This window comes from Geotrypetes seraphini, chromosome 4, assembly GCF_902459505.1.
Source record: "Geotrypetes seraphini chromosome 4, aGeoSer1.1, whole genome shotgun sequence".
NCBI classification, from domain to species: Eukaryota; Metazoa; Chordata; class Amphibia; order Gymnophiona; family Dermophiidae; genus Geotrypetes; species Geotrypetes seraphini.
In genome coordinates, this window is record NC_047087.1 from 88145042 (window position 1) to 88168834 (window position 23793).

Consider the following 23793-nt stretch of genomic DNA (forward strand, 5'->3'; position numbering starts at 1 on the left):
CAAAAAAAAAAAGCCTTTTAGTGCAAATTTCACATATCCTTTGGCTATCTATAAGGGCAGTCTGTTTTCGGTATAAACTTGTTTTTGAAAAAAAATGTACTTAGCACGTTTCGGAATGAAGCTCTTCAGTTACTGAAGATCACAGATGTCCCCTAAGTCCCCAAGATCTCCCCCTTAAGCATGGCGTGCTGACCAAGACTGGAGAAAGAGGATAGGATCCATGGCATGTCTACACAATACCATAGTAAATAAGGGTAGATGGAAAAAAATAATTTTTCTATCCAGTCAGGGCAGGCTTAACTTTTAGGAAAATTAGGTGGTTGATTAGGCTGGCAGCTTCTTGGGGGATGGGAGGGCAGCAAAGAGCAATAAAAACTCAGAGAAGCATGAGGGAGGGTGGGTCATTTTCAAATAGCCCACTAAATAAGAGGAATAAGCAGCTCCAACCCCAGAAAATCAAAAAATAAATATATTGCCTTATAAAAAAAGCACAACACAATACAATACATGTGGCCTCTGCAGTTTGAAAGCTAAGTAAAAGAAGGGTGATGGCTCTTCTCCCCTGATGCAGCTACTATGTGAAACAGGGAGAGGAGTAAATCTGTTGGGAATTTATGAAGTCTTAAGCTTTTGACTGGAGTGGCAAGTGATGTAGTAATGGATACAGTAATATTGGACGATTTATCAGACTTGATTTCCACCTTTCATCTCTATGCTTTTCTTTTTTAATAAATCTTTATTCATTTTAAAATATACACAAGTGCATACAGAAATACAATTAACACCAAATAACAGCACTTATTACTGACGCTTTTCTTACCATTTTGGTCCCTGCAATTTATTTTGGGATTTTTTGTGCATATTTTTGATATTCTTACTCTTTTTGCTTGGTGGAGTTTTTTTCTAACCAATGATTAAATGAAGATACACTGAATACAGTTGTTGCATGAATTTAAGCTCCTATTCTGAGGTCTATTTCTTCACTTGCATATATTTCTGAGAGACAGACTGGATTTATGAATAATTGCTAGGACCATACATCATTGTTCATTTTCAAACAGCCCACTTATAAACTTTTATAAACAGTTTATAAAGGCATCAGCAAAAGCTAGGATCCTAGTGTGCATAGGGAGAGGTAAGGCCAGTAGGAAAAAGGAGATATTGATGCCCCTGTATAAGACTCTGTTGAGACCTCATTTAGAATACTGTGTACAATTCTGGAGACCACACCTTCAAAAAGATATACCACATATACTCAAATATAAACAGAGATTTTTGGGTCAAAAAATGGCCCCACATTGGGGGTCTCTGTTTATATTCGAGCCACCTTTCAATGATGGTGCTTTTTTCCTTACATAGAAACATAGAATATGACGGCAGAAAAGGGCCTACGGCCCAACAAGTCTGCCCACTCAAATAACCCTCCCCTCTTAGTTCCTCTTTGAAGTGAGCCCACGTGTTGATCCCATTTGATCTTAAAATCACCCCACCCGATGAGGCCTTGGAAACAGCATTAAGAGCACAGATGGAACAAGATGACCTGAAAAATAAAAATCGCCAGATAAGGTAGGAAAAATGTTTTATTTTCAATTTAGTGATTGAAATATGTCAATTTTGAAAATTTATATCCATTTTTATATTTTGGACTGTTCAGGAAAAAAATGCATTTCTTTCTATTTCTTTTGTGGTGAACTGTGTTCAGAGTCTGGCATATTAGGGTTTCGTTTGTGTACAGTAGTACTTTTAATATGTGGGCTTGTATTTGAAAAGGTAGATTTTGGGTTTGTTTGGTTTTTTTTGTTTTCTGCATATGTGACTGAGCTCAAATGTTCTGGTGGAGACAGAAGTCCAGAAACTTTGGTTGGTGTTGAGGCACCAAGTAGGAAAATATTTGTCAGCTCTCCTTCACCTTTTTTGGACTTGAAACAGCCCCAACTGAAAAATTAGTGATTACTAATGGCATGATCCCTGACAAATGACGCTCACCTACCTAGATTTCTAACCTTGGTTTATATTCGAGTCAACCTTTGTCCCTCCTTTTTTGGGAGAAAAGGCTCAGGGGAAATATGATAGGGACCTTCAAGATCATGAGGGGCATAGAGAGGGTGGATAGGGACAGATTCTTCAGACTGAAGGGGACAAGTACGAGGGGGCATTCGGAGAAACTGAAGGGAGATAGGTTCAAAACAAATGCAAGGAAGTTTTTTTTCACCCAAAGGGTCGTGGACACTTGGAATGCGCTACCGGAGGAAGTGATCAGGCAGAGTACGATACAGGGATTCAAACAGGGATTGGACGGATTCCTGAGGGATAAAGGGATCGTGGGATACTGAGGGAGGAGCTGGGATGTAACACAAGTATAGAAAGCTAACCAGGTAATAAGTATAGAAACCCAACCAGGTCGTGCATGTGCAAGACCGGAGGGTTAGGACTTCGATGGGAAGATAGGACTTCAATGAGAAACCAAGGTGGCAAGGGAGCCCCTTCTGGTGATTCAGACAAGTCGTGACCTGTTTGGGCCGCCGCGGGAGCGGACTGCCGGGCAGGATGGACCTATGGTCTGACCCGGCGGAGGCACTGCTTATATTCTTATGTTTATATTTGGATCAGTTTATATTCAAGTATATACGGTAAACAGAATGGAGTCAGTCCAGTGGAAGTCTACTAATGGTCAGTGGTCTTTGTCATAAGACGTATGCCTTAAAGATCTCAATATGTACACTTTGGAGGATAGGCAGGAAAGAAGAGATATGATAGAGACATTTAAATACCTATGTGGCATAAATGTGCCTGTCAGTTCTTATGGGATGAGAATTGACAGGCAGCCATTGGAGTGCAGTGTGGGACCAAGCAGGCACGCAAAAAGCGTGCGCTTGCCTTGTGCACCGCTGTCGGAAGAGAGCAGGGGAACCGAGGCAGGAGCGCGGAAAGCGCACTGGACCACTGGAATGGAAAAAAAAGGTATCGGGGAAGGGGGGGGGTGCCTGCCTGCCTTTGCATTTGGGCTGGCTGGCTGGCTTGGGACTGGCTGGCTGGCTTGGGGTTGGTTGGGGGCTGGCTGGCCTGGGGTGGGTTAGCTGGTTGCCTTGGGGCTGGCTGGCTTGGGATTGGCTGGGGGTTGGCTGGCTTGGGGGTGGTTTGGCTGGTTGGCTGGCTGCCTTAGGGCTGGCTGGCTTGGGGGGTGAGTTGGTTGGCTTGGCACTGGCTGGGGGGTGGGTTGGCTTGGGGTCGGGTTGGCTGGTTGGCTTAGCACTGGCTGGGGGCTGGAAGCTGACTGGCTTGGTACTGGCTGGCTGGCTTGGTGTTGGCTGGCTGGCTTGGGGGGTGGGTTGGCTGGCTGCCTTGGGGCTGTCTGGCTTGGCACTTGCTGGGGGCTGGCTGCCACTATTTGTGCCCACCACTAGACGTGACCTGTACCCTGTCCCAGCCTACTACTAGACCCCTAGGGGGGGGGGAACAGGGTAAAGGGCACACCATTTGGTTCAGAATTTTTTTTTCTTGTTTTTTCCTCTTCTACAGGTAGGTGCGTCTTATGGTTAGGTGCGTCTTATGGAGTGAAAAATACTGTACTTTTTCTGAAAGGGTGGTAGATGTGTGGAATAGTCTCCCGATAGAGGTGGTGGAGACAAAGACTGTCTGAATTCAAGAAAGTGTGGGACAGGCATATAGGATCTCTTAGGGAGAGGAGGAGATAGTGGATGCTGTGAATGGGCAGACTGGATTGGCCATTTGGCCTTTAATTGCCATCATGTTTCTATAAACGGCTTCTTTAAACCATCTTTATATGCAAAACAAAGTAGGATGCCTATTTTGTGCAGGATTGTTCTGGAAAGGGAAATGTTGGCATAGGGATTGTAAGGCTAGAAAAACCATCTCTCTTTCCTTTTTGTTCATCTGCATTGGCCTCCTACACAGCTTTGGATCCACTTCAAGATTCTCTTGCCGACACATAAAGCACATTACTTGGGTAGTCCTCCTTATCGTTCAGACTTAACTATTCCTTACGCACCTTCTCATAACCTGTGGTTGTTGAGTGCTAACCAACTGGTACTCTACTGCTCAGGACAACCTCATCTTGAGTCTACTAGGCATTAAGCGCCAGATTCTATAAATGGCACTGAGTGGCGCCACTCGTCGCAGTTGTCAATCAAAAAAAATGATGCAGTTTATAGAATCATACCTAGTGGCGCCTAAGCGGACTTAGGCACAGTTCCATTAGATCAGCTTATTACTCACCTAATTTGATGGCACCTATGTCAGATGCCTAACAATGCTTAAATCAATCATGCCTATTCTCCACCCATAACCATGCCATAACAGTCTAACCGGCATTTAGTTCATCGCCGGAATAGTAAGAAGAAGAAAATTTGGTTGGCGAATTTGCAATCGTGTTTAAAGTCATTGGTTAGTCCCTTCCTTTATATTTAGCCATGCATAGTTTGTAATAGAATAATAGCAGCGAGATTTTAAACGTTTGTTAAATAAAAATTAATAGTAGCAAAATATTTTTATTTTTTGTTTCAGAGACTTCACCTCCAGTTTAAACTTAATATTGGTTCCCTGAAGCAGTACCGAAACGTGGCACGTCAGAACCAGTAAATAGTCTAAGTTAAGTCTCAGTATTTTCAATATATTTCAAGTTATTGAAAAAGAGACGTTACTTTATAGCTCGAGTAGCTAGTGATAACATAATGAACTACCACGAGTCAGGGCTGTGGAGTCAGTAGATAAATGTTCCGACTCCGACTCCTCAGTTTTTTGTACTTCAGACTCCGACTCCGACTCCAGGTACCCGAAATTTCCTCCGACTCCTCGACTCCACAGCACTGGTTAATTTTCAGATCGTTAAAATGGAATGTCAAGTTGAGAGAAATGAGCATTTTCGACACCACCTTCTTCTTGCTTTTAATCAAGGTTCTAAGGCCGCAGAAGCTGCTCGCAACATTTGTGCTGTGTATATAGTGGGTGCTATAGCTGAAAGAATCGCTCGTGATTGGTATGCCAAGTTCAAAAATGGAGTCGGTAGATAAATGTTCCGACTCCGACTTCTCAGTTTTTTGTACTTCTGACTCCGACTCCAGATACCCGAAATTTCCTCCGACTCCTCGACTCCGACTCCACAGCCCTGCCATGAGTACTGGTTAGAAATTGCATTGAACACTGTGATGATTGGGTGGTGAGGCGGAGTTTTCAGCCTTCATGTCTCTGAACAGAGTTCTACTAGATATGCAAATAAATTAAATCTGGGTTGAATTCATTTTTGACCTTAATGGAGTGACTTCCTTCAAGATTTGTAGTTGTACTTTTTAACATAGGCATCGTTAGGCACCCCTAGGTGTTGGATGGTGCCTCTACTTAGATGTTGCTAGGCGTCCTAAGAGTTCGGCGCCAAACTCTTAAATTGCTTAATTTTTATTTTTTTTTGATTGGCTGAAAACCAGCATGGTCAATTACCACACTGATTAAGCCAATTAAAAAAAAAAAAAAAAAAAAAAGTTTGGCATGGATCCTGAATTTAGGCATTGCTAGGTGGCTGCAATTAGGTCACCATTTATAGAATATGGCCATAGGTGTTCTACTTTGTATCATCCAAATTGTGGAACGACCTGCTCAATTACAAGTATAATCATAACGAACAATCTTTTACTAAGTTTAAAGCCTATCTTAAGGCTAATTTCTTTTATCTTTCCAGATACAGTAGATAGGTTTCTCCTAGTGGCTAGGCTGTCCTATGACACTGAGGATCTGTGTGTTCTGATTGATTGTTACTGTCCTAGTTTTATCTGATGTACTTTTCTTTTAACGTACTATTTTATCTATTAGTGATTGTAAACTGCTTAGATCCAGAATCACAAGGGAAAAGGGCAGGGAACCTGAGTGGCAAAGCTGCAGGTTTGTCTAGATTAACTCTTGCACTGGCTCTGCATCCAATCTGATAGAACATAGAATAAGTTTCTGTCTTTCTGTTCTGATGTGTTTCAAAGTGATTTCCCTGGATAAATAAGTAGTCACCCAAGTGGATTGCCCCACTTGAAAACAAGGAAACCAAAAGTACATACAGGCTTTCATGTAGTAGCATATGATGTGCTTTCATTTCATTTTGAAAACAAAAAAAGAAAAGAAAAAAACCTAAGTGTTCATGTTGTTTGGATTCAAATAAATAGCTAATGTGGAAGCTCCTTTACCAAAAAACCCCAGGTCTTAAAGTCCCCTGGGCATTATCCTCATTGCTTCCTGTTACCTCATCCATGGTTCTTCGTGGAATCTCCAGTTAAACCTGCCCCCACAACAGAAACATGATGGCAGATAAAAGTCAAATGGCCCACCCAGTCTGCCCATCTGCAGTAACCATTATCTCTTCCTCTCTATAAGATCCCACTTGCCTATCTCATGCTTTCTTGAATTCAGACACAGTCTCTATCTCCACCACCTCTTCCAGGAGACTGTTCCACGCATCTGTAAAAAAGTATTTCCTTAGATTACTCCTGAGCCTATCATCTTCTAAACTTCATCCAATGCCCTCTCATTCCAGAGCTTCCTTTCAAATGAAAGGGACCCGACTCGTGCACATTTACGCCATGTAGGTATTTAAAACATCTCTATCATATCTCCCCTTTCCCACCTTTCCTCCAAAGTATACATATTGAGATCCTTAAGTCTGTCCCCATGCGCCTTATGATGAAGACCACGCACCATTTTAGTAGCCTTCCTCTGGACCGACTCCATTCTTTAAATATCTTTTTGAAGATGTGGTCTCCAGAATTGTACACAATATTCTAAATGAGGTTTGAAAGGAGCATCAATACCTCCCTTTTCCTACTGGTCATATCCTTTTCCTATGCACCCTAGCATCCTTCTAGCTTTCGCTGTCACCTTTTCAACCTGTTTGGGCACCTTAAGATCATCACATACAATCACACCCAAGTCCCGCTCTTCTGTTGTGCACTTAAGTTCTTCACCCCCTAAACTGTACTGTTCCTTTGAGTTTTTGCAGCCCAAATGCATGACCTTGCATTTCTTAGCATTAAATTTTATCTGCCAAATTTTAACCCATTCTTCAAGCTTTGCTACGTCTTTCTTCATGTTATTCACACCATCCGGGATGTCTACTCTATTGCTGTATTTCATAATGGAGCTGGCTGATCTGAGGCAGGCACTATTTTAATGTATGCCCTCACACCAGAATGACTTTGGTCCTCATTTCAGAAGTATCCACATGTGTATGTAGCAGCTTTTAACTAGTAATTTTAAAAGGCTTATATTTACACAAGGTGATTCTCACCACATTCAGAGAGCAAGGCATGGAGAGGGTGCGATTTAGGGAGGAAAAATGAAAAATGTATACCCAAGGAATGCATTAGTGCCTGCTGGGAGGGACAAATGTAATGGACAAGGCCAATCCCCCTCCAGATACCCTACTCCCCACTGACATCAGCACAACCACCATGTGATACTCTCTCAAAAGGATCCCCCTATTAAGACCTCCCCCAAATTTCACAACCTGCTAATGTCCTTATCTGGCTCTTATCAGATCCCTGGTAATCTAGTGAGAATACAGCAATCTCCATTTGATCCTGTTCTTGCCAGGCCTAGGTTCAAAATAGTACCCATTACCTCTAGCGGTAATCTTGCAGTTTATTGCAAAGGATCAGGCTGCCATATAAGAAGAAGATATTCTTAATTCTCTCTGCTCCCACCCCACTCTCTGTTCCACTGTTCTCTCTCTCCCTACCCACCATCACACTCTCTGCCCTCGCAGATGCCCCTCCTCTGTTCTCATTTTCTAACTCCCAATAAGACCTCCAATTCTATCTATCCCCAAAGCCTCTTCCTATACACCCTCTTCAGCTTCCCCCCCTCCCCCCCTAGGCACATAACCCCACCTCTTCTCTCCTCCATTTCTGATTCTTCCATCCCTTCTCCCACAAGCTTGCTCCAGCCTCCCCTTCTCCTCCCATCATGTTTGCCTCCTCCTGATGCAGAACCAAAATTGTGGGTGGGTGAGTGCATAAAGGATCTGGGCGAGCCACTGCTTCTGCCACTGTCAAATTCTGATAAGCAGGTGCTGAATTCTATGAAAATGCTGCAACTTTTACATAAGCCAAAGCACACAGCAGACTGTCAGTTTGTATGAAATGCTAGCGTCAAACCATGTACATCCTGCAGTGGACATGAGTACAAGAAAGACATGAATGGAAAATCCTTTAGTGGCACATGCAAGTAATTACTATCAAGATCAAAGATGTTAATGACCATGAACATGACTTCCTGGAGCCTGTTATAGCAAATGACAGGACTAGCGTGGTGGTTAGAGCAAAGGGCAGGGTGCTGGGAAGACCAGTGTTCCAGTCCTGTTTCTGCACTTGTTGCGAGCTTGGACAAGTCACTCTGGACATGATTTACTAAGCTTCCTTCTATCCCCAGAAAGAAAGCTTCAGTAAAGAAGGCCCTTTACCCCATTCTCCCCATGCCTCAGGTAACCCATCCATTGCCTAACCATCTTTAGATAGGGTTTTATTGAGCTGAATGTGATTAATATGCTGTTTTCATGCGTTTTTTTAAAAAAATGGCCAACCTAAACTATCTGATGTCTTGGAAAAAATGAGAGATGTGATTGATGGAATGGCAAAACCCTCACATAATTCTTTCAGCCTAGGCCAATCTATAAACCCATATCTGCTCATTTTATTTCAATCTAATGAAAGGGAATGTCAGCTCCCAAAAGCTAATTACGACATATATTAAGTTATCTTCCAATTGGACTAACATGGCAACCATATTAAAGTCAAAGGAGAAATTGGTGAATTCTTCAAGCTTGCTACTGACCCTGTTCAGCTGTTGCTGTAACTGTTCCCTCATGGACTCAGGGCAATTATCAAGCTGGGTCTTCTGCTCAGAGTAAAGCTCCTGCAGTCTTTCTAGCTTTTCCCTCTCAGCATCAAGCTTTAATTTCTCCTAAAGTATGAACCAGAAAATGAATGACCCAGTTAGCGGTGGTTAGATGGAACACAACATTAGTGATGAATCCTGACATGGTCTCATGAGCAGATCATACACAGACGCTGAAAAGCGACAAATCCAGAAACAAAGCAAAGCGGTTTTAATTCATTGGATTCATGCCCATATGCACAAAGTAGTGAAGATTAAAAACTGTGCAAGCTTCCATTAAAAAAAAAAGCAGCCCTTTCAAGATCTGCAGAAAATTGTAGCTCTTTTCTTCACATGCTTTTGATGAACAAGGTTAAAAATTTAGTGAACTTCTCTTCTGCTGTTAGAAATGAGCACAAGCCAAAAAAAAAAAAAAAAAAAGATTTGTTTTCATATTTTCAACATTTTGCGAATTTTGGGCCTTTGGTTCATTTCAGACATTTGCTACTTGAACAAAAACTGAACGTACATTAGAACATTTTAACATGCATAAATCAATTGTATGAGTACAGTTCATCCACAGAGCAACAAAGATCAAAGCAATCAATATTGGGAACAACGGACAAAAACCGAAAAAATAACAGAATTTTTTAAAATAAAGATTACAAATTAAAATATAAACAAAGACAATATGGAAATAAAAAACATTGGGAACATTGGATTTTCAGACCAATGGACACTGCTTCCCCCATATAATCCATTGCTCCAAGGATGAACTGTATTAATTCTTAGATTAACACATATTAAATCAATTTTGCACATACTAATCCCCTCCTTTACAAAGCCGCGCTAGTGTTTTTAGCACCAGCTGTGGCGGTAATACCGTGTTTCCCCGAAAATAAGCCCTACCCAGAAAATAAGCCCTAGCATGATTTTTGGGGTAGGTCTTAATATGAGCTCTACCCCCGAAAATAAGCCCTAGTCGTAGGCAGCCGTGCTTCCCCCCGCCTTGCCCCTGCCACTCAACCGAACTGCTGAACCCACGCTGACCCTCCATCCTTTCCTCCCAACCGATCCCTGCTGACTGCGACCATAAATACCTTGATACAGAGGAGTGTCGGGCCAGCAGCACTCACTGGCTGTTTCACGTTCTTCTCACTGGGGCCTTCTGTGTACTGATGATGTCATCAGTACACAGAAAGCCCCAGTGAGAAGGCTGCGAAACAGCCTATGAGTGCTACTGACCCGAGGCTCCTCTGCAGCAAAGTATTTATGGTCGCGTTCGGCGGAGATTGGTTGGGAGGGAAAGATGGAGGGTCAGCGGGGGTTCGGATGCGGCGGCAGGTGCTCAAGGGTTCTGCTGCACGAGGGATGGGAGGGAAGGATAGAAACTGGGCAAAGATTCTTCTTTACAGGGGGATGGGAGGGATAGAAAGATGCTGCAGAGAGGAGGCAAAATGTTGCACATGTGGGGGAAAGTAACGAGGAAGAATTGGGGTGAAGGAGAGGAAGGGAGAGATGATCATGTACATTAAAAAAAATAAGCCCTACCCGAAAATAAGACCTAGTGCCTTTTTTGGGCCCCAAATGAATATAAGACACTGTCTTATTTTCGGGGAAATACGATGGCTCCGACGCTCATAGGAATTCTATGAGCATCAGAGCTGTTACTGTGGTAGCCAGCACTAAAAATGCTAGCGCGGTTCTGTAAAGGAGAAGGGAAAATGTTTTAAAGACATGGTAATGAACTGAATGTGTGCTAACGAATGCACATCCCACTTGGCAGTATGTTTTACATTTCCCCTGTATAACTGTGTTTACAACCTAATTCTATAAAAATTTGTGTGCACGAATTAGGCGTGCTCCCAATTTGCACACACAATTTAATTAAATAATGAGTCAATTAACGTCAGTAATTGGGATCTTAACCAAGCAATTATTAGCACTAATTGGAATCAAAATTTATATCTGTATTTTTAGGTGAGGATCTGCGCATAAATTTTGTGTGTGGTTCCGAAATGGGGGTGTGACCACGGGAGGATCATGGGTGCTCCTGTAATTTACGTGCACAGTTATAGAATAAGGAGGGTTCCACACCTAATTTAAGTGCAGGGTTTTACACCATGTTTCAGTTGGTGTAAATGGTCATGCCTAAAGTTAAACACAACAAGAGATCAAAAACTTGCAAAGCAAAATCGGACAAAACAGATCTACCTAAAAATGAAGGTCCAGAGGTGAACAGCTATAACAGCATATATCGCAACATCTCATATGCGGACTCAATATCTTTCATAGGCACAAAAGAAAAACTTCATAGAACTGATCTAACTCAGCATTAGTGCAATGAGTGAATATAAATAATAAATCAGCACGTATCTCATGGCCCAACAGGGACCCATTTCACATATTAGCTTCTTCAGGGGATACAAATGCTGTGTCTTGAACAGAGTTTAACTTTAAAGGCAGTGTGAATATGACAAACTCTGTTCAAGACACAGCTATTTTTTTCTGAACTGCAGCACGTTCCCACTGCCATGGTCCCATACGTCAGAGGAGGGGCGGGACCGCGGCAGAGGGAACGTGCTGCTGAAGCTACGGCAGCCTGCTAGGATTGCTACAGCTGACCGGCGATCCTCTGTAGGCTGCTTTCATGTGAGACCGGGATGCCGGGATGGAGGGAGGGAAGGAACAGAGGGCCAAATCTCGGGCCAAAAGGAAAGATACCAGACCTCTGGAGGGAAGGGAAACAGAAGGGGAGGACAGAGATGGATGGTTAGCACGAAGAAAGAAGAAAAAAGGAGACCCTGGCAAGCGAGTTATCAGAAGACAACAAATCGCCAAATCCTGTTGCTTCCTCCTCTAGAATATTACCAAAATCCATCCTCTTCTCTCTGAACACACTACCGAAACCCATGTCCATGCTCTCATCACCTCGCGCTTAGACTACTGCAACTTACTTCTCTTGTGCCTCCCGCGTACCCATCTCTCACCTCTTCAATCCATTCAAAATTCTGCTGCACGACTCATATTCCATGAGCTGCTATTCTCACATTACCCCTCTCCTCAAGTCACTTCATTGGCTCCCCATCCATTTCCGAATACAGTTTAAACTCTTCTTGCTGACTTACACGTGCATTCACTCTGAAGCCCCGCCAATATCTCTCTTCACTTATCTCCCTCTATGCTCCTCTCCGTATTCTCCATTCATCGGGCAAGCCCCTCTTATCTGTACCCTTCTCTTCCACTGCCAACTCCAGACTCCGTCCCTTCTTTCTTGCGGCACCATATGCCTAGAACAGGCAGCCTGAATCAACACGTCGTGCTCCATCCCTAGCAGTATTCAAATCCAAGCTAAAAAGCCCATTTTTTGAAACTGCTTTCAACTCTTTAACTCCCACTCACTGCTGTCAGATACCTATACACAATTTATCATTTCCTCTACCATTATCTCCCCAACCCTGAAATGTCCTGTCTAAATTAGATTGTAAGCTCTTCTGAGCAGGGACTATCTATTGTATGTTAAAATGTACAGCACAGCGTACACCTTTCAGCGCTATAGAAATAATAAATAGTAGTAGTAATAGCCTGGGACCAGCATGATTTGAATAATGACCAGATAACAAAAGGTAGAACAAATAATTTTATTTTCTGTTTTGTGATTACAATATGTCAGATTTTAAATGTGCATCCTGCCAGAGCTGGTGTTAGACAGCAAGCATGAACTAGGACCTAAAAGAGAGAGGAAAAGTTTTTTTTATTTACATCACAGAGCTGGCATGGGGTTGGAGAGATTGTAACCCTATAATTCTACTAAGACTAAGGGTTCCTTTTATTAAAGTGCGCATTTAGTGTGTGCTAAATTGGTTAGCATACCTTAATAAAAGGACCCCTAAGTATCTTAATAAAAAATTTGGCCCGCGACTTAGCCTATGTTTTAGATTTCAGCCAATATTGACTCCCCTGCTCTAGGGTATACATATTCAGGGCTTCCAGTCTCTCCTCATACGTCTTTTGGTGCAAACTTCCTATCATTTTCGTCGCCCTCCTCTTGACCGCTTCAAGTCTTTTTATGTCCTTCGCCAGATACGGTCTCCAAAACTGAACACAATATTCCAAGTGTGATTAAATGCCATATATCCCATAGTGCACACTAATTAGCGCTTGCTAAATCCATTAGCACACCTTAGAGAAAGGACCCCAATGCTATCAAAGACACACAAGTTTCTCACATTTTATGCTTATTTCAATTAAGTTTGGCTTGTCCACCCATCCACAAAATTGTGGGTGTGGAGGCCCATTGCGCAAAGAGCTAAATATTTAAGCATCTTTATTGAGTTTGAGGCTAAAGTACTGTCATAATAATTTATCCTGAACTCACGTAAATGTCACTGAAAACCTCAAAATTATTAATATAGCTGGCCTCTCAATAGGGGTGGCAGTAGCCCTAGAAGAACTGCACAAAAGACATTTTAAACAGGACCCCTACAGACCTCTAAAACAATATGTGTCACAGCTGTAGGAGAGGGAGGAAAATATGGAAAATTAGTGGGTTGTCAGAGCACCTGTGGTTCCCCTCCCATTCTGATAATGGTTACTGTGGATAGACAGACTAGATGGGAAGGTGAAGACCGTAAAGGAAGCCTGGACACTGCTTAAAGGCACAGTGCTCGGGGCACAAGACCTGTGTGTCCCAAGGTTTAGGAAAGGGTGCAAAAAAAATCGATCTAGAAACCCAGCATGGATAACAACTGCAGTTAAAAAGGCGATAAGCGACAAGAAATCATCCTTCAAAAAATGCAAAAAGGAACCAACAAAGGAAAACCAGGTAGAGCACAAAAGACACCAGAAACAATGTCATCAAGAGGTCAGGAAAGCAAAGAGAGAATATGAGGAAAAATTGGCAGGAGAAGCAAGAAACTTCAAACCCTTCTTCAGGTATGTGAAAGGGAAACAGCCAGCCAGAGAGGAAGTGGGACCACTGGACGACGGAGACAGGAAAGGAGCGATAATAGAGGAAAAAGAGATAGCTGACAGGTTAAACGAATTCTTCTCGTCAGTCTTCACCAGAGAGGACACATCCAATATTCCGGAACCCGAGGTAATTATAAACGGAGAACACGATGAAAGGCTGGTACAACTAGAGGTAAGCAAAGAGGATGTCCTCAGACAGATAGACAGACTGAAGAGCGACAAATCACCAGGCCCGGACGGCATCCACCCAAGGGTACTAAAAGAACTGAGAAACGAAATAGCAGAGACATTTCGCCAAATATGCAACCTCTCCCTAAAGACAGGGGAGATCCCAGAGGACTGGAAAATAGCAAATGTCACACCCATCTTTAAGAAGGGATCAAGGGGTGACCCGGGAAACTATAGGCCTGTAAGCTTGACCTCAGTTCCAGGGAAGATGATGGAAGCAATGGTAAAGGACAAAATCTGTGAACACATAGAAAACAATGGACAACTGAAGGCGAGTCAGCATGGCTTCTGCAAGGGAAGGTCATGCCTCACGAACTTGCTGCACTTCTTTGAGGGAATAAACAACCAGATGGATAAGGGGGAATCCATAGACATCATTTACCTTGACTTCCAAAAAGCCTTCGACAAGGTACCTCACGAGCGGCTACTTAAAAAGCTGTGGAACCATGGGGTGCAAGGGGATATCTACCGATGGATCAAACACTGGTTGGCAGGCAGGAAACAGAGGGTTGGAGTGAAAGGCCAATACTCAGACTGGCAATGGGTCACGAGCGGAGTTCCACAGGGGTCGGTGCTGGGACCTCTACTGTTCAATATATTTATCAACGATCTGGAGGCGGGGACAAAATGTGAGGTTATCAAATTTGCCGATGACACCAAACTCTGCAGCAGGGTTAGAAACACGGAAGACTGTGAAGACCTGCAAAGAGACCTAACGAGACTGGAAGGCTGGGCAAAAAAGTGGCAAATGAGTTTTAACGTAGAGAAATGCAAGGTCATGCATGTAGGGAAAAAGAACCCGATGTTCAGCTACAAAATGGGGGGAACACTGCTAGGGGTGAGTACCCTTGAAAGGGACCTGGGGGTGATGGTCGACACATCACTGAAACCATCGGCACAATGTGCGACAGCCTCAAAGAAAGCAAACAGAATGCTGGGCATCATCAAAAAGGGTATCACAACCAGGACGAAGGAAGTCATCATGCCGCTGTATCGAGCAATGGTGCGCCCGCACCTGGAGTACTGTGTTCAATACTGGTCGCCGTACCTCAAGAAGGACATGGCGATACTCGAGGGAGTGCAGAGGAGGGCGACTAAACTGATAAAAGGTATGGAAAATTTTGCATACGCCGACAGGTTAAAAATGCTGGGGCTGTTCTCCCTAGAGAAGAGGAGACTTAGAGGGGACATGATAGAAACCTTCAAAATCCTTAAGGGCATAGAGAAAGTGAATAAAGATAGATTCTTCAAACTGTGGGGAGCCACAAGAACTAGGGGTCACTCGGAGAAATTGAAAGGGGACAGGTTTAGAACAAATGCTAGGAAGTTCTTTTTTACTCAGAGGGTGGTGGACACATGGAATGCGCTTCCGGAGGATGTGATAGGCCAGAACTCTGTACAGGGGTTCAAGGAGGGTTTAGATAGGTTCCTGGAGGATAGGGGGATTGAAGGGTACAGATATAACTTGAGGTAGGTTATAGAAGTGGACAGAAACCACTTCACAGGTCGCAGACCTGATGGGCCGCCGCGGGAGCGGACCGCTGGGCGAGATGGACCTCGGTCTGACCCAGTGGAGGCAACTTCTTATGTTCTTATGTTCTTATGGGCCATTTGGCCTTTATCTGACATCATATCTCTATGTTTCTATGTTTCTAAAATAAAGGGTCCTGGTGGATAGGAAGAGACTGAGCTCAGAACCTAAACTGGAGTTAAACTGGAGTAAAACTGATAACAAGACTAGGCAAAATTGCTAGGCAGACAAAAAGTATTTGGAATAATTCCCTCTGAGTTAAGGAGCAATTTATGAGAAGACTAGCCACCTCTTACTGACCACACCAAAAAATAATAATAATAATCCACCCTAACTAAGCAGCAATGCTTAAAAAATCATCATCACATTACCACTGGTGTACCACTACCTCACCCTCTGGGACAGAAGCCTGAATCACTAACTTTTTCTCCCAAACACCTCTATCCACCTCCTCTTAACACATCTCCCAGGAAAGGCACTCCCTATTAAGCTTCTAGCAGACACTCCCATAAGCAAGACAACATACATGATGATGATCAAGAAAATCAGCCTTCCATTTTGAACAAGTTCTTACACCCCTTGTAGCCTAAGATACAAACACTGAATGCCATTCCTTGGAGGGGCATAGAAATACCTACTGTTCCTAAATGTAACTCACACTGAAAAGGCATCAGTTAAATTCAGGTCTGTTACACCCATTTTTGTAGAGCACTGCTCTTTCCAAGTTTAGTTGGGGATAGAAGGGTATAGATAGAGGATTACTATACAGGTCCTGGACCTGATGGGCCGCCGCGTGAGCGGACTGCTGGGCATGATGGACCTCTGGTCTGACCCAGCAGAGACACTGCTTATGCTCTTATCGATGGAGATTGTCTAAGCAGTGTTTACATTCAGGTATTCAGTCATTTTTCCCTATCTGTCCTGATGAACTCACACTCTACCTAATGCGCCTGGGGCAATGAAGGATTAAATGAGTTCCATCACACCATGCAACAAAAGAACAGAACTAGAGATCACAGTAAAGTATAGTCATAAAACATACACAGTATTATCTGGCCAGAGAGTGGAAGAGTAGCCTTAAGGTTCAAGCACCAGGCTGAAACCAGCGAAAACTAGTTCAAATCCCACTGCTGCTCACTGTGATTTTGGGTCACTTACTTAACATACTTAGATTTTTAAACACTCGGGACAAGTAAACACCTGTTGTACCTGAATGCAACTCATCTTGAGGTACCTACTGAAAAAGTGGTGAGCTAAATCCAAATAAGATATTACCTATGACAACTCCATGCATGGATTATGACTCTTCTATAAGCATATACAAGTAAGAAACCCCATAATCCAACACTAATCAGGGACTGGCCTCTTTTTCCCATTTGTGTAGAGGTATTTGGAGATTCACTTACCTGGGGGCTTTGATCACCCTACCCCAATGATTCTGTTTTGAAGACCTCTTTGGTAGGTTGGCCAGTCTGCTGCTGAAGACACTTCTTCCCTTCTTTGATAGATGAACACATCTGAATTCAAGAAAGCGTGAGACAGGAACGTGGGATCTCTTAGGGAGAGGAGGAGAAAGTGAATGCTGTGGATGGGCAGACTAGATGGGCCATTTGGCCTTTACCTGCCATCATGTTTCTATGTTCTATTGTACCTCTCATTCCAGTGAAATCATAAGAACTGTCCACTCTTCAGCAGTCTACACAGTCTTATTTCAGCAAACTCACAAGATCTATATCCACTCTTCAGAATTTCATTTTCTCATTCTGGAGAAAACGTGAAATGCTCATTCTCCATTGATATACTTTCAATTCTTATGAAATCATGATGAATCTTCCCACAATCAGCCTCTTGAAACAATAAGTCAATCAGAAGGATAAAATTCAGCATTCTTCCACCAACCCCCTCACCTGTGGTTGTACCCACATCTCAATGCCTCCTACCCCAAAGGGCAAACTAGAAGGTACCAAAAACAATCAGCTCAGATCCATGTCCATTTTACATTTCCCCCTATATAACCATGTATCCAACTCAAGGGAAAAACTCTTCCTCCCCTAAGAAAAGTACTATCTATATAAAGTCCTTCTTCTAAGGCCGCTATCACTACTGGCATTGAGAATGCGTTGTTTCATACTCCAAGTCTGAGGCTTTTTCTACCCTCTTTAGAGAAATATAACAACACAGGTCAGTTTTGGTGGGATTTTGTTGGCTGTTGAGTGCTCCAAAGCTGAACACAATACTCCAAGTGGGGCCTCCCCAGCAAATTGTACAGAGGCATTAGCATCTTTTTTTCCTTCTGCTGGTTATATTCCTTGCTATGCAGCCCAGCATTCTTTTGGCCATGGCCACTGCCTTGTCGCATTGTTTTGTCACCTTGCGATCCTCACACACCATCACTTCAAGGACCCTCTCCTAAGCTGTGCTTATCAATCTCTCTCCTCCTGCTTTACAGACAATGGTCCATATTCTATAAATGACACCTTAAGTTAGGATCCTAACTTAAGTGCAAAACGCCATTTAAAAAGGAATAAAATTGGTTTAGAAAAAAAGCTGTAGGTGCCTACCAGCACCTAAAGAAAGGCGCCTATATTGCGTCTGCGGAGGCTAACGCCAGAAATGGCACTGGGAATCATAAAGCGCCTCCGTAGTTGCGATTCACAGGAAAAGTAGGCGATGGAAATGTAGGCCTTGAAAACCCTGGCCTACATTTCTGGCACCTATCTTTCTATAAACGGCACCGTTGTGTGATTGACACACGATTTGCAGTCATTTTTTTAGGTAGCCACCGCCAACAGCACAGCTTATAGTATCCGGGCCAAATAGCTCTTAAAACGGCATAGGAGCATATGTGTATAAAAAAATATGCACATGGAGTATAACAACCAAAAATATGCACATGGAGTATAACAACCAAAAAGAGTTCTCAATGGTTATCAATTCAAATATAACATAACATGTTTTTTTGAGTGCTCAGAAAAAGGTTTGTGAAAGACCAGACTTAGAGCAGAGCTCCAGCAGCAGGGAAAAACCTTCCTTTTTCAATCATAGCACATAATATAGCTTTGCATTTTATAAGATTTCAACATTTTGCTAGTTAAATCTTGCATTAGTTATTAAAAAAAAAAAAAAAAGATGTAATAATGAGATTGCGAGATCCAAGATGGCCGACGGTCCTGGACGCTGAGTAGCACGCCGGAGGGAACTTTTGAAAAAACTTTTTTCTGAAGAGATTTACCTACCTAGAATGCCGAAGAGGAGAGGCCGCAGCGCCGCTGGCAATATAGAAGAACTCCTGCGTCGGATGCAGGATATCCCGGCAGCGTCGGCACCCCCGCTGGAGACGCCTCAAAGGGGCGGAAATGAGGTGATCTCCTTGGGGCTAGAGACTATGCTGAGCCCCGACGCTAGGGCACCTCCCCCACCTCCTCAGGTTACCAGCTCCCCACGAGTGGAGGAGCTGCCGGGAGAAGGCAGGCACCTATCCTCGGAGGCCAGGGAGAACAGAGAGGGGAGCGTGGAGATGGACTCCCTGAGTTTTCAGGTGAGTCCAAGAAACACCGAGGACTTGGAAACATCAGGGACTATTTCAGACCAGCAGAAGGATTGCCAGAAACTGCTGAAAACTGGTGAGACTATCCAAACTTCTAATCTTTCATATGTTGTTGAAAAGCCTAGAGAAGTAACACTGGACTCAATCTGGGATTTAGTGGCTGACCTAGCCAAGTCTGTTAAGCCCCAGCTTTTGCAGCTGGAAAATAAAATTACTCTTCAAGAAATTGAGATAAAAAACATAAAAGTTGAAATTGGTGAATCTAAGACTTCTATTGAGGATATACAACAGGAGTTAAAAGTATCAAAAAGCTTAATGAAGCAATAATAAAAGATAATACAAATTTGCGTAGAAAACTGGAAACTTTGGAGAATTTTTCTCGTAATAATAATCTCCGACTGATTAACTTTCCTAGGATAGCCTCGGTGACACATAGGGATATGTTGAAACGCTATATGTTGGAGATTTTGGGTATTCCAGAGGATACATTACCACCACTTACTCAAGTATATTACCTACCAATGAAAGTTATTAAATCACCAACTAAACAACAGGAGAATAATCAACCACTTAATGTTTCAGCAATCTTGGAACTTTCGGATAGAGAGCTTGTATCTCCGGCAACATTGCTCCTTACTGTGGCTCTTGCTCCAGATAAAAACTGGTTGCTTAGATTGTTCTTTAGAAATAAAATGAAAGAATTTCTTGGACAAAAAATATTAATGTTTCCAGATTTGGCACGGGAAACCCAGAGAAGAAGGCGAGAGTTTCTTTTGATGAAGCCAGGTGTTACATCTCTTGGTGGGACTTTTTTTCTACGACACCCTTGTAAATGTGTAATACAATACCATATGAAGAAATATGTATTCTTTGAACCATTCCAGTTGACAGCCTTTTTGGCAGGAACTCGGCTGGATGAAGGAAATTAAAATCAAAGTGAAGTGCATTTTGATAATGATATCCTTCCTCAGCCAAGGGATCTTGTTTTCCTAATATTTGAATTGATAGTTGTTAGAATTTCTCAATGTGTCCGCCTTATCCTTCTTGGATCTAATTTTGAGGACTTGAGCTGAATTTAAGCTAAACATTTATTTTATTTTTATTTGATTACTATGTATTTTACCTTTGAGTATTATTTTCTTGCTTTTCTTCAACTTTCTGTACAAGTGGATACTTGATTTATAATATGTAAAAATTTGATAAATAAATAATAATAAAAAAAAACAAAAACTTATCTGCGCTGAATAAAGGCTTAGGCGGGTCTTGACGTGTTTCGTATCCAGCTGCCTTAGAAAACCCAACACAGACTTTATTGGTGCAGGTCTCATGATCTTTTGTTACATAGAAGCTTGGCGCATTCTGTGCATCTTATTTTATACCTAGAGGACACATGGCACTTAGCACCATTATCATGTGGTAAGCTTTAGTAAAATGGTCCCTTAGTTAACATGCTTGCATATTTTTGTCCTTTTTTTCTGTGATAGCGAGTTCTAGGAGTATTATGCCTCCAGGAAGCCAAAATGAGAAGCATTAGGAGACTTGTAAATAACATTAGGAGACTATATCCATTCCAGTCACCAAAACAATATCAGTCCACTGTGACTCATTATTTAAAGTAGAAAATAGAAACATCTGGCAGATGCACATCTTGTTGGATGAAACCCAATAAATTTGGGATTGGGATGGTATGAAGTAACTCCCAATTAAGGCTGGAAGAGAGTGAAGAGAAATAAATCACAGTGGAAAAATATGGCCACACTAAACAATCCATACCAACTCAAATTGAAATGTGACTATTTCCAGGAAAGGGTGACTAAAGTAATCAGAAACAACAAATGAGGTTTTAATGAATTCTGAAAGCGCAAACAATTTGTAATACAACAGTCTAACTCCTATCCTTCTTTAAAAAAAAAAAAATAATAAATTCTTTATTAATTTTCAAAACTACAACAGTGCAATGCAACTCATAGTAATACAATAAAAGCACATTCATCTTTCTCATGTTCCTAATCATCCTTCCCCCCACCCTATCCTTCTATGTGAAAAAAAGTTAAAGTTACAGAAGTTCAAACATATAACTTTTTCATACTGCTTATGGACCCAAATCAGTCATTCTCAACACTTTGGACCTTCCATTTTAGTCACTTTTTTTCACACAAATATCTAGAAGTGTACACCATAAAAATATACAAACAGAAATATCTAAGCTAAGAAGAGTCGATATCAGATGAGTCATTTTCATGCAGAAAAGGGATCTCTTTTGAAATTACCCTGCAGTCTTCTTAATTTTCCCACAGGTAAATGGGGGTTATTGCCAGAAAAGAGACTACTACTATTAATTATTTATAATGTTTTACCAGACATATACAGCGATGTACAGCGTCACTAAGGGGACAGTCCCCGCTTGAATGAACTTGCAATCTAATCAATCAAGAGATACATTATAATCAGCATGAAGCTTAGAATTGCCTTTCCTGATCAGCAATCTAGAGACCTCCTACATTTTCAATCAAATGCTCATTTCTCTTGCTCCAGTCCTTTGTAGCCTTCCAATATCCGGGAACACAACTCTACTATACACTTCAAATTTTACATGCCTTTTTGTGAAATATGTCTCCATCATTCTCTTCTCCCTTTCAAGACTTTGTCTTCTTCCGTCCTGCTCACATGAATGATGTTTGTCTGCAGGCAGGCACAGGAAACGCAGCATGCATTAGCATGGCACCAGCTGTAACCCAAAATACTGGGGTCCTTTACGTCTATTGTATGTTTGTCTAGTCCACCTTTTCAGCTTTACCAATAGGCCACTGGGAAATTTAGCAGGAAGCTAGTGCAGGGTCTTGCACTGAGTCTGAAATTCCTCTGTTTATTAGCATCACCCTTCCTGCATGCTAATTCTGTCACAGGCCTCAATAAGGATTCCCAGAGCAGTGTCTATGAGCTGACATGCCACTTGCACTCTTCCTCTGGTTCACTCATCCATGAAATGTTAGAGAAGAACTGTGTGGTAGGGAGAGCATGTGGTTCACTGAACAAAATTAAACCTGGTCTGCTGCCATCTTCGTTTCCGGTCTAGGATTACTCGGGTCAAAGGCACAGCCATGAGATATCAAGGAAGCCTAGGACTTCACTCAGGTGTCAAAACTGTGCTGCCAGTAGAAAAAAAATGTCTCATGCTATTTAAGGAAAGCCTTGAAATGATACCAGTGAAAGGAGTGCGAGACCTGCTGGACTATTCCACAACTAGAGATGGACTCCTTCAAATTGGCAGAGACAAGACCTTTTCCATTTAAAAAAAAATTCAACTATCATTATTTCAACAAAATAAACTTATTGAACAAACAAAAGTTTTCCCAATCTACAATATAAAAGGAAAATAAAATACTCATTCAAATTTTAGATACATACAAACAAAAATTTTGAGTAGTCCACATTAGGGGGAGAAACAACTCACATCCATTGGGAATGGAAAATTAGGAAGATTTAAAAAAACAAAAAACAAAAACCCAACAGAAATCAAATTAGTAGCTCGTCTACATTTTTTAAATCAGACCAGTAAATTGGGATCAGTTGGAATTTTGCATTGTCACTCCCTTCCCTTCCAAGAAAAACTGCAATTGGAGAGGTTCATAAAAAACATAGGTATTCTGATCCAAGTAAATTACACATTTACAAGGATAACGCAATTGAAATTTTGCCCCCAATTTTAACATTTTCTTTCAATTCTAGGAATCTTTTCCTTCTTGATTGCGTCGTTCTTGAGACATCTGAGAATATAGAAATCTTGCCATCCATAAAAGAGACTTCTTTCATCCTAAAAAATAGGTGAATAAGCATTTCCTTATCTTGTAGAAATACAAATGTCACTAGAAGTGTCGTTCGAAGTACAACTTCTTCTTCTGAAGTCTCCAAAATTCTAGATAAATTCATAGGGCTTAAATCAACATTAGATTGAGTAACTTCTGAAGAAGAAGGTTTTTTTAACAGAAACAGGTATAAAGTATATTTTATGTAGAGGAGCGACAAGACCTTTTCCACCCTCAAACAGCAGTGGCGTATCTAGGCTATGTGACACCTGGGGCCGATCATTTTTAATCCCCCCCCCCAATATAAAAAAATATTTTTTTGTAATTTTATTTATTTATTTATATAGCCCTTCCTCCCACATTATAACTTTTCCAACCCCATGCTGGCGCTGTGGTGTAAACAAAATACAGTAAACAAAAAAAACATTTTTTTTTCTCTGTTAGGTCCTAGCTCACGCTCGCTGTCTAACACCAGCTCTGGAAGGATATACATTTCAAATCTGGCATAAAACCTTTTGTTGTCTGGTCATTTTATTATTCAAATCATGTTGGTCCCAGGCTCTGTTTTCTGTTAACTTGCTCACCAGGGTCTCCTCCCCATTTGATGTTTTCTTCTCTCTTCATGCTCACCATCCATCTTCCAACTCTGCACCTTCCCCACTGTCTACCATCTCTCTTTTCCTGCCTTTTGCCCAGGGTCAAACTTCTCTATTCCCCTCCAGTGCAGCATCTCTCCCTTCCTCCCTTCCATTATCATGTGCAGAATTTCTTTCTCTCTCCCCATGCACCATCTCTCCCTGCCCGCCACCCTAAGTCCAACATTTCTCCTTCTCTCTTCTCCA

The 23793-nt window shown here is 42.0% G+C and overlaps 1 protein-coding gene across 8 annotated transcripts in view; it reads right to left on the minus strand.

Annotated features, from left to right (window-relative positions):
- Positions 1 to 23793, minus strand: part of PHLDB2 (pleckstrin homology like domain family B member 2) — a 194876-nt gene that overhangs the window by 44890 nt on the left and 126193 nt on the right. For 6 of the 8 annotated variants that reach the window (XM_033941099.1, XM_033941096.1, XM_033941097.1 and 3 more), the window contains one exon: positions 8827 to 8955. The exons of the other annotated variants lie outside the window; for them this stretch is intronic. In XM_033941099.1, the coding sequence (XP_033796990.1) occupies positions 8827 to 8955 (129 nt within the window). The remainder of the gene's footprint in view (positions 1 to 8826; positions 8956 to 23793) is intronic. 8 annotated transcript variants of the gene reach the window in all.